General features: G+C 38.6%; 1 protein-coding gene across 1 annotated transcript; it reads left to right on the top strand.

The window, feature by feature from the left end:
* Nucleotides 1-8,212: 8,212 nt before the first annotated feature.
* On the top strand, nucleotides 8,213-8,794 carry LOC119801655 (vesicle-associated membrane protein 8). Its single transcript, XM_038312253.1, has one exon. The coding sequence runs from the start codon at nucleotides 8,215-8,217 to the stop codon at nucleotides 8,518-8,520; it is 306 nt and encodes a 101-aa protein (XP_038168181.1). The 5' UTR covers nucleotides 8,213-8,214; the 3' UTR covers nucleotides 8,521-8,794.
* Nucleotides 8,795-12,215: the final 3,421 nt, after the last annotated feature.

The following is a 12,215-nucleotide window of genomic DNA, read 5'->3' as shown; positions in this document are numbered from 1 at the left end:
CTGTGGCATTGTTAGATTAAAGAGATTCAAGGAAACAATAATCTCATATGGCATGCATTTATCTTTTGTGAAGCAAATGTTAAACTTGTGGTCAGTTTGTAATAGAATTATCCCCCAATGACTGGAAAGATTCCGTTAATGAGTTTTAAAGACTAGTACACAATTACAATGGAATACCTGGTTCAGAGAAGAGGCTAAGATTGTTGAACAACAGAGTAAAGGAGTAAAGCTAGAGGTAGCAAAATCTCCCAGAATCAAATTCTTGGAGAAGACTATGCTACTATAGAAAGTCAAGCTGTATATGATGACCACACCCTGGATTTATGCTATGCAGCAGCTTTGAATGGTTGAGACAAAATTGGAGAAATAGGAAAGAAAATTGAGTCATTTACTAAAGTTATACAGGGCCCAAAGGAAGCCTTTAAATATTTCTTACAAAGATTGACTTCAGCGGTAAATAAAATGGTACCAAATTCAGAGGCTAAACAAATAATAATTGAATTTCTGGCTTTTGAAAATGCCAGTTCTCTATGCAAAAGGCCATTAAAGGCAAGGTCAGCACCTTTGGAAGAATGGATTCAAGATACAATTAATATTCAATCTAATGACCATGATGATACATGTATAGAAGAGGTGATTTCCAAAGGTTTGAGGAAAAATCAAAATCTCAAATGTTATAATTGTGGCAAACAAGGGCACTTAAAAAGGGATTGTAGACAGGGTGTTCTTAAAAACAATGTTTTTTTCTAAGAATAACCCATTCAGAACACCCCTTCCTTCTGGATTATGCAGAAGATGCGGCAAAGGAAAGCATTGAACTAATGCAAGTAGGTCAATAAGGAATATTCATGGTAATCCTTTGCCATCAGATAACTCCATGAGGGGCCTCTCACAAGTCCCTATGCCAAACTTGACCCTTATAACAAATCCGGCTCAGTCATTTCCTGTCATCATAGAATAAACTCTTTCTCAGAGCAAGTAAAGAACCTAATGCCCATTGTAAGAAACTATACGAATTTACAAACTGACCTAACAGATTTAACAGTTTAAGTCTGTTATCATTCTCCATTTTCTAGATTTCTTTTTAATAATAAGTACAGGAGAATTCCAAGGGCTGGTTGATTCTTCAATATGCTGAGCATCTAGTCGCTCCTGTACCAACTGCTTTAAAGCCTGCAGTTTCTCTATTGTTAAAAGGCCAATGCTTAACCCATATAGGTTTTTCTGTCAACCATTTGAAAGGTAGCTCTTGGTACCAATGAACAGTCAGCAACTGTTGTGCCCTGTTTTTTGTAAAACCTGAAAAGTTGAGTTGGTGACTATTTTTTTATAATATCTTATAATATTTTTCTCAGAAAAATACATCAATTTGTGGTTTGTTTCTAAGATTGGGGGACTATTAATCTGAGTATTCCAATGCTATAACAAATCACATCCAAATTCATTGCTATGTTAGCCACATATAGTTTTAATATTCTTCTCTGTCCTCCTGGCCCTATACATTCAACCCATTCATGCTCTGCTTTATCTGAAATAAAGTTCTGATCCCTAAAAACTTAACATTACATCCTGAAGAGGCCACTTTGGATGCCAGGATTTTGATAAAGTTATTGTTACGTCTTTACCTGTGTCTACCAGACCTTCAATGACAACATCACTTATTTGTATTTTTAATTTTGGTCTTTGTTCTTTTGTAGAAGTTTGTCAAGATATTCACTTTATGGTTTCTCCTAAATGTTTTTGTTCTCTCTTTCATAGCTGTTCTATTATCCAGAGCATATAGCTTCTTACAATAGGCATTAGGTTCTTTACTTGCTCTGGGAAGGAGTTTCCTCTACGATGACAGGAAATGACTGAACTGGATTTGGCATAGGGACCTTCAAGATGCCCTTCATGGAGTTTCCTGATGGCAAAGGATTACTTTGAATATTCCTTGTTGACCTATATTCATTAGACCAATGGCTGCCTTTGCCACACCTTTGGCATAATCCAGAAATGAGGGGTGTTCTAAATGCATTATTATTAAAGAAAACCTTGTTTCTAGAAATGCACTGTCTACAACCCCTTTTAAATGGACCTTATTTGCCATAATTATAACATTTGACATTTTGATTTTTCCTCAAACCTCTGGAAATCACCTCTTCTATACATGCATCATCATGGTCATTAGATTGAATGTTAATTGTATCTTGAATCCATTCCTCCAAAGGGGCTGACCTTGCCTTTAATGGCCTTTTGCATAGAGAACTGGCATTTTCAAAAGCCAGAAATTCAATTATTATTTGTTTAGCCTCTGAATTTGGTACCATTTTATTTACTGATGAAGTCAATCTTTGTAAGAAATATTTAAAAGCTTCCTTTGGGCCCTGTATAACTTTAGTAAATGACTCAATTTTGTTTCCTATTTCTCCAATTTTGTCTCAACCATTCAAAGCTGCTGCATAGCATAAATCCAGGGTGTGATCATCATATACAGCCTGCCTTTTTATAGTAGCATAGTCTTCTCCAAGAATTTGATTCTGGGAGATTTCCCTACTTCTAGCTTTACTCTGTTGTTCAACAATCTTAGCCTCTTCTCTGAACCAGGTATTCCATTGTAATTGTGAACCAGGCTCCAAAACACCTTCAACTAAATAGTCTATTTAGTCTATAATTACAAACTGACCATAAGTTTAACATTTGCTTCACAAAAGATAAATGCATGCCATATGAGAGTATGGCTTCCTTGAATCTCTTTAAATCTAACAATGTCACAGGAGTCCAGCTAGTTGTAATAGATCCTCTGCCATTTGGCAATTTCTGTAAGGTTATTGGATATATTAAGGTTGGCTGTCTTAAAACCTTAGGCTGCTTCTGTGTATTCTTATAATGCGATGCTGAAATGGCTGTCCATTAGCTTCCTCCATCTGGATTTGAATATCTCTGTGATCTGATTCATTAGGTTTTTCTAAGGCTTATATCTTAGCACTCAGATTAACCAACATTTTTAGTGATAAGACAAAAATTATAGTGCTGATAATATTTACAATTTATATCACATAAATTCCATCTAAATTAGATATCCTCTCATTTAATTACTGCATTTTCAAACTGTCTGGCATATTATCATACAGAGACCCAAATCCTTCCATTGTAGTGGTTTTCTCCAGTTTTTAAAGTGAGAAAGAACCCTCTCTTTTAACTAATCCCTCCCTTTAAGAATTCTCATTTGTCTTAGCAAATCCACAGACAGTGTTGATGAAGATGTGGGCCTTATTGCTGCTGCACGACACAGTAAAACCTAACTGGATTTCAAGGCAGCTAACTAGTTTGGCAGCAGCCCAAGAAGAAGGTTTAGGAAGAGCTCACAACCCATGGTGGAGAGAGAGAGAGAGAGAGAGAGAGAGAGAGAGAGAGAGAGAGAGAGAGAGAGAGAGAGCTGTCTAAAAAATGCACAGGGGATTGTTCTGAAAAAAGCACTTGTGGCAGGGGCTGCCTAAAGGCAGAACCATTCAGTCGAGGGCAAGTAAGTCCTGTGGCATTTGGAGCCCAGGTGCTTCTGGAGTTTGGGTGGCAGCTGGAGACTGTTTCAGAGAGACTACCAAAGGAAAATTCCAAATTTGTTCAGAGGCTGGAGGGAGGGGAGAAAAGCCTAATTGAGTGGGGCTGGAGATCCACGTGCAGCTCTGGTGGTAGCCCCATGTGCAACACTGACCTATGCCAGTGGCTAAAAAGTCACAGGCAAATCACTTTTTCGTGAATTTGTACCCTGTTTGTGTGTCAAATGTTGCACAAATAATAAAAAGCCAGAAATAGATATTTGGGTTCAACCTGAAGACAGAAAAAACAAAGCAGCCAAGACACTAGAGAGTTCTTCAGACTGAAGGAGAGCAAGTTCCTGTCTCACCCCACCTTATATTCCTCTCTAGTGCTGGGATTAAAGGGTGTGCACCACCATTCCCTACCTAACTATTGTGGCTTCTGGGATTAAAGGTGTGTGCCACCACTGCCTGGCCTGTATGGCTGACTAGTGTGGCTATTTTGCATTCTAATCTCTGCAAGATTTATTTACTAAAATACAAATGAAATATCATTACAATGATCCTTTAACCCCTTTAGGATTTGCTGCATTTGACATTTAAAATGTTTAAGTTTTCTGCAGTGAGCCACGTCCATACCTATCAGCAACCTTTGACATCTCGAAAAGTAAAATGGGGCCCCACAACAATGATTCCACCAGGACTATGATAACACCACTAAGCTGAAAAACACTACCTAAAGATCGGCTTTTGGCTACAAACTGCTCAAAACAATTTTGAAGTGGCTCCTTGAGATGGTCCAGCCTCACAGACTATTCAAGCCAGGACTTGAAACAAGCCCTGCACTTTCCCATTACACAGAGACTGGACAACAAATGATACAGCTACCTCTCCCAGGACTTGACAATTATCCTAATTTGTTTAGGGTCCCCTAAATATGCTGTTACCCCTAGACAGCAGAAAGTAATCTTAAGAACATGATGCTCACATTTCCAAGAGGTGGGGTGAGTGGTTTTTGTAGTTCAATGGCTTATAGATATTTGTCATCATTGGTGGGGGGCTAGTTACTAGTTGTTATTTAGTAATGGAAAAACTGAACAATGGATATTAGATTCAATAATCTTGTTTTGAAAAGAAAAGGGGGATATAAGTATGATAGAATTAAAAGGCAGATTATTAAATTTATTTTTAAACAAAAACCCAGCTATTAATCTTCAATATTTTACATTAGTATGGATTTTTGTATATTGACACAAAATTGAGGTTATTTTTTGAGAACATACTGTACATCCATTTCAACTCTTGTTCAAATTATTTTACCTCTATAACATTTAACATTTAACAATATAATACAATTTTCTAGCCCTTGAAAGTTATTACAAACTATTTAGTATAATAAAGAAATGCAGGTTAGTATTAGTCACTTATTACAATCAAACTTGTAGTAGGAGTTTGCATGTATGTTCCTGGCTTTCCAGACTCCTGAAATAGCCACACAGAAACTATATTAATTGAATCACTTCTGTTCCATTAGCTCTACCTTCTTATTGGCTAACTTTTATGTCTTAATTTAACACATTTCTATTAAGCTGTGTATTGCTACAAGGCTGTGGCTTACCAGGTAAAGTTCTGGCATCTGACTCCAGCAGGGCTACATGGCTTCTCCCTGACTCCACCTCCTTTCTTCCAGCATTTAGTTTAGTTGTCCCTGCCTAGCTCTGCTCTACCCTATCACAGGCCTAAAACAGTTTCTTTATTAGCCAATGGTATTCACAGCATACAGAGGGGAATCCCACATCACAAACTGGTAACTATGTTAGGTAAATTTTCAAGGTCAAATGGAGATATATTTTAGATAGACAGGTCATCTTCAAACCATTCAGAGATCTATAGTATATGGCATTCAATTTGTTTTAATAACATAAAATTCTTTTTTATGACAATGAAACATGCCTGCGCCTGGTAGCACCAATCTATTTCAGAGAAGATGATGGGCATCTAAGAAACTCTACATGGAGTTTGCTTTCTTTGTGGCAAAAGTTAGCCACTGAGCAAGAAACTGCCCTTGTCTCAACTTCTGACAGTATGCTGTCCTAATTAGACAAACAGGACTCAAAAGAAAATGATGCCAAACTTTTCCAACACAATGTAGGACAGCCCTTCAGGATATCTTGCTTTACAGAAAAGTCTGTCAGATAATCTAGACCTGTAGGTCAAAGATGGATGCCTCAGTGTTACAGAGGAACCTTGGGTAACTGTCCAGGCAGTCAGCTGTCTCTGTCATTTCTCACATTTTTTTGGAAGTTGCTTTTTCACTTTTCCTGCTTCCTTGGGTAATAATATTTCCTTCTTGGTTCTCTGATGGAGTTGAAGACTAGATAGTTATAGTTTTCCCTTTTAAAAGTTCAGAAGTGAATCTCACAAAAGAGATATAAAGTGTTTAAGACTGATAGTCATAAAAGGTAGTTTTGAGTTGGTAATATAAGTTAGAATATAAAGTGAATTAGTACAACACTTTGAACTCACCAAGATAGGATAGATAATGGAGTATTTTCTCTGAATTTGTCAAATGCATATGGATTAGACATTGTTAATGTAATTATTGCCAGTATATATTTGTATATAGTTATTGTGCTTATTGCATAATGTTTCTCTATGTTAGTTAAAACCTTCACTCTTTGTTTAGACACAAAGAGGGAAATGTGTGATAATTTGTTTGTGTTCTGACAAATAAAGCTTGCCTGGAGGTCAGAGGCCAGAGGTAGCCACTAGTTAACCATAGAAGCTAGACACTTTTAACCCCAGCACTCAGGAGCTGGAGACAGGAAATGATAAGATGAGGTATAGACAGGATCTTGGGTCTTTCAGATGTGGCATGAGAGAGTTAGGAAGCAAGTGGAGGCTATTCCTGATTCTCTGATCTTCCAGGTTTCTACCCTGATATCTGACTCCTAGTTTTTATTGATTAAGATTATTTAGACTAAAGCCTCTCTCCACTGTTTCCATGGCTATGTTGAAGCAAAGATAGTCAGAACAATATGGTAGAATGTAAGCAGAGACTTCGCCTTGGTTTCTTGGCAGCTCAGACCTGAATAATCATATAGAAACTCTATTAGTTACAACACTGCTTGGCCAACAGCTCAGGCATATTTCTAGCTAGCTCTTATATCTTAAATTAACCCATTTCTATTATTTTGTATCTTACCACGAGGCTTGTGGTTTGTTACCTCTTGCTTTTTTGGCAGCTACATGGTGTCTGCCTCCCTTGGCAGCTACATGGCATCTCTTTGACTCTGCCTATTCTCTCTATATATCTCTTCCAACCTAGTTATATTCTGCACTTCCATAGGCCAAAGCAGCCTTACTCATTAACCAATAAAAGCAACACATATACAGAAGGACATCCCACATAAGTAGAACACAGCTGTTCATAGTGTCAATGGAGAGAGAGAGAGAAAGACAGAAAGACAGAGACAAAGACAGATAGACAGAGAGACCAGAAATAATGTATAATTTTCAAAACCATGCCCTGAGTATCCTACTTCTACCAACTAGACCCCACCTTCCACATTCCATCAGACCAAAATGATCTATTTACATTTTTAATCCATCAATGGACAGACTGATGATCTAATTACACACTTGGAGACAAACACTAATTGCCTCGATCTCTTTCAGTCCACTCCTGTTGACACTACTGCCTAGCAGTGATGCCACACACCTTTAATCCCAGCACTCAGGAGGCAGAGACAGGCAGATTTCTGTGAGATCAAGGCTATACATAGAGAGCTCAAGGACAGCCATAGAAAAATCTTGTCTCAAAAAAAAATTCACTCCCACATCAAATACCACAATAGTCACAAATTTAATTCAAACATAATAAGTAATACAAGTATCATTTAAAGAGGAGAACTTTTGAGAAAATGGTCTCCAAAATGCATTTTGATTTCACCAAACCTCTACTGTGTTCCACATACGAAGGGAAAGGCCAAGTTACGAACACTAGATACAGAGCTCCCTCTAGAACGCAGTGTACCAGAGAGTCTTTTTCTGAGTCTTACTCACTGTGTGCAGATAAGCACTGTTTTATTGACTATTGTGTGTTTACACACTTGAGCATGTCAAGAAAATCCAACCTTCCCAAGCTTACAGCTTTCAGATTATGACATCATGTGTTATTCTTGGTGTGTCTGAGAGGTTTTTGGATTTCCCTAAAATTAGAATCACAGTGAATCTTGTTAATAAAACAGTAATAAAACAGAAAGTAATTAACTGTCATGTAATTATCACTTGGATATTCCATGGAACATGCATGATAAAGGCTAAGAGTAGCTTTGAATTCGAGGCAATGAGGTTTTGTTCATATCCTTTAGCTTTGTGTTCAACAAAGTAATTGAGGCATAGCATAGTGTAATAGGATTACTGGTGGTTAAATGATAGGAGGGTCCCTTTTATTACCCTTCAGCTGAAAGGAAGCTTGGGAACACATGAAGATTTGAGATTGTCCTTACTTATCTTTTACTTATTACCAAAGATATTCAAATGAAGCAAGACAGGACTTATTATATGCTTTAAAGCTACAAGAGACACAAAAGTACAAACTGCCGAGAAAGTTGGAGTAAGCAGGAAGTGAAGCTGTGGCTGCGCTAAGTGGAAACACACTAGGCGAGACTGTGAGGCCCAAGGGCTCCGAGACATGAAGGACGCCAGTGGGGGTGCCGGAAATGACCGAGTTAGGAACCTGCAGAGTGAGGTGGAGGGAGTCAAGAATATCATGACCCAGAATGTGGAAAGAATCTTGGCCCGAGGGGAAAACTTGGACCATCTCCGAAACAAGACAGAGGACTTGGAAGCCACCTCTGAACACTTCAAGACAACATCACAGAAGGTGGCCCGGAAGTTCTGGTGGAAGAATGTGAAGATGATTGTCATCATCTGTGTGATTGTTCTTGTCATCATCATCCTCATTGTGCTCTTTGCCACTGGCACCTTCCCCACTTAAGAGCCCCTTTCATCCCACCCTAGTCTTCAGGGGTAACCCTCCCTAATGTGTGCCAAGAGGGACCCTCTCCTGCCCTCCTCCACAGAAATGCTGCTTAGTCCCCGTGAGGGCCTTCCGCTACATCGTATGCTCCAGAAGCACCTTGATCCCCTGGGAGGAGAGAGCTGGACTGTGACTGCATCTCATGGGTCCCGAGAGTGGGGTAGAAGGGCCTGCTTGTGGTTGGGAGACTACTGGTGACTGGTGGGCAATAAAGACCTTTCAGTGTCAAAAAAAAAAAGTACAAACTGCCTGCTCCTGCCAAAACAAAAGAAAGCCTTAATAATTTGTACCACAGCAAACAACACCAAAGTAAAACCTGAGGTGCAGGTTAAAAGAAGCTTGCAGAGAAATTGCCTAAGTTGCTGTAACCTAATGAAGAAATAACTAATTGGCATAGTTTGCAAGTTTGAGTCTTGACTTTCCTGCATGACAGCTGCTATTGAGAGAATGTAAGGACGTGACATACGTGACCTAGTAGCTGAGGCACAGATGGAAACCAGATACTGTCTGAACACTGTTAATCACATTCCCTCTTTGACCCGTTCTTGACTACTCAAAGTTTCTAGAACTGTTTTCAAGTGATTGTGTAAAACAGCAAGTGGATGCTAAAATATTAGAAGCAAGAATGTAAAGACAAAAGCCTTTAGTTGCGCTGAAAATATCCAGGAGGCATCCTTTCAAGGTCTACAGAGCTGCAGTGGGGGGGTTGCTTCAGTGAAACACCACCATTTCAAGTTCTCAAATGTCCAATCCATGAGGAAAAAAGCTCTGTTGGTAGCAGCCAGTTGCTATTATAGAAAGATTAGCATTTAAATAATGATCGATGCGGGTGGTTATGCAAGTATGTTAGAATATCTAATTATGAAGAAAATTATACAGACAATATACCCCAAGACACCATAAAGCACAAAAAAGGGATTATTGCTATGGACATTTCTGATTAGATGAAAGAATATACTGTGTGACACACCATGACTCCCAGAGCCAACAGGATGAATGAAGAAGTGTGGTGGGGCAGGAAGATGGAGGAGCAAAGAAGTTTTTGGTTGTTGCTGTGTTGTTTTGTCTTTGTTCTTTTGCTGATTTTGTCTTTGGTTTTGCTTGCTTGCTTGCTTGCTTGTTTTGTTTTGATTTTTTTAAAAAATTTTTGTTTGGGAGGATGCTGCAGTGAGGAGGGGGAGATATGAAGGAACTGGGAGGTGGGTGGAATTGGTTGTATGATGTGAAATTCCCAAAGATTCAAAAAAGAAATATGTTAAATCAAAAAAAGAAATAAGAGAGAAATAAATGAAGTGTAGAGAAAACAAACAGTAAATAATTCATAAAAATCAAATGTACTTTCCTAATTAGGATTACTATAGCTATGATGAAACACCATGACCAAAAGCAAATTGGGGAGGAAAGGGTTTATTTGCTTTACACTTCATAGTCCATCATTGAAGGAAGTTAGGACAGGAACCCAAACAGGACAGGAATTTGGAGGCAGGAACTGGTGCAGAGACCATGGAGGGGTGTTGCTTACTGGCTTGTTCTCATAGCTTGCTCAAACTACTTTCTTATAGAAGAACCAAAACCACCTTCCCAGGGATGACACCACCCACAATGGACTGGGCCACCCCCTACCAATGCTAACCTAGAGAATGTCCTACAGCCAGATCTTATGGAGGCATTTTCCCAGTTGGGGTTCCCTCCTTTTGGATGGCACTAGTTTGTGTCAAGTTGACATAAAAGCATCCAGCAAGCATATCAATACTACTTTAATGTAGATGGTCTAAACATGCCAATGGAAAGACAGGTTGGCAGAGTGAATTTTAAACCATTAAGCTCATAAAATATATCATCCACAAATTGCATGAAACAAGAAGCTCTTACACAGCTGAAAGGATAACCTACACAAATGCATAGCTGTAGTTGGAAAACTCAGCATTCTTAACAACTGAAAGAGCTACATAAACATAACATGATCAAAGATATTGACTTCAGTCAAGAAAACTGACAGAAAAATCAATGGGCTACACATTTCTGTCAAGCACTCAAGGGAGATATTCTCTATGGCAAACCAAATTCTCAGCCATCAAATATGACTCAACCAATGTAAGAGATTAAGCCAGAACTGAAGAATAGATCAGCGAGAGAGCATTTGCCTAGCATGTTCCTGAGTTCAATTCCCAGCACTTGATAGAAAAAGAGGGACCAGGGAGTAGGGCCAGAGAAGTCAACCATACACAGCTTATTCTCTGGCTCTAATGAAATTAAACTGAAAATCAGTAACAGAAAGACAATAGGGAAATCTCCATATACTTAGAAATTAAATAATGCACTTCTAAGAAATGCATGACTAAAATAGGAAAATACATATGTTAGTGGAAAAGCACAATATAGCTAGATATATGGGATTTAGTGAAAGCACTCCTTGGACAGGAAATGTAATTCTAAGTGATGTTGTGGAACAAAGTCTCAAACCAGCATTCCTATCTCAAAATCTAGAAAAAGCAAAATATTATGTGGGCCACCTATGGAGAAAGACAGCACTGGATCCCTGCAGTCAACCCTGCATGCTGTAGTACTGAGGGGTCTGCGAGGCGAATGTGCCCACTCCTGCAAGGTGGCATGAAGGTTATGGTGGTAAATTACTGCTTTAGAATTGGATCTGAAGCCTCCTCCACAGGAAGTAATTCAGCCCTGACAAATAAGAACACCTGCTTGCTCATACTCTCTTAATCTGCAACAGGTTACTTAGATGTAAATGTGTGTGGATTCTTGGAATGACTTCGTTTTAATCATGTAAAGAAAATGAAAAAAATGTTTTACCTGTATTTATTATAATCATTCACTTGAAAACTAGAATGTAACCACATTATAATTTCTATATTGCCTGAAAGATTTGGTTGGGATTTATAAGATGTACAGAAAAAATAGAGAATCAGAGAATGATGAACATGCAGAATGAAGATGGGGTCTATGTGCTAATGATGAACATGGAGAATGTACGAGTGGGGTCTATGTGCTAATGATGAACATGGAGAATGTAAGACTGGAGTCCTTGTGCTAATGATGAACATGCAGAATGAAGATGGGGTCTATGTGCTAATGATGAACATGGAGAATGTACGAGTGGGGTCTATGTGCTAATGATGAACATGGAGAATGTAAGACTGGAGTCCTTGTGCTAATGATGAACATGCAGAATGAAGATGGGGCCTATGTGCTAATGATGAACATGCAGAATATAAGACTGAGGTCTATGTACTAATGATGAAATGTAGAATATAAGACTGAGGTCTATGTGCTAATGATGAACATGCAGAATGAAGATGGGGTCTATGTGCTAATGATGAACATGCAGAATGAAGACTGGGGTCTATGTGCTAATCATGAACATGCAGAATGAAGACTGGGGTCTATGTGCTAATCATGAACATGCAGAATGAAGATGGGGTCTAATGAAGACTGGGGTCTATGTGCTAATGATGAACATGCAGAAAGAAGACTGGGGTCTATGTGCTAATGATGAATATGGAGAATGATGACTGAGGTCTATGTGCTAATGATGAACATGCAGAATATAAGACTGAGGTCTATGTGCTAATGATGAAATGTAGAATATAAGACTCGGGTCTATGTGCTAATGATGAAATGTAGACTATAAGACT

The sequence above is a fragment of the Arvicola amphibius genome, chromosome 1 (assembly GCF_903992535.2).
Source record: "Arvicola amphibius chromosome 1, mArvAmp1.2, whole genome shotgun sequence".
NCBI classification, from domain to species: domain Eukaryota; kingdom Metazoa; phylum Chordata; class Mammalia; order Rodentia; family Cricetidae; genus Arvicola; species Arvicola amphibius.
The sequence above is the reverse complement of the archived record's forward strand: the minus strand, read 5'-3'. Positions and strand labels throughout refer to the sequence as shown.

Excerpts from the sequence above, each read along its gene's own strand:
- LOC119801655 (XM_038312253.1), top strand. The coding sequence starts at position 8,215 with ATGAAGGACGCCAGTGGGGGTGCCGGAAATGACCGAGTTAGGAACCTG.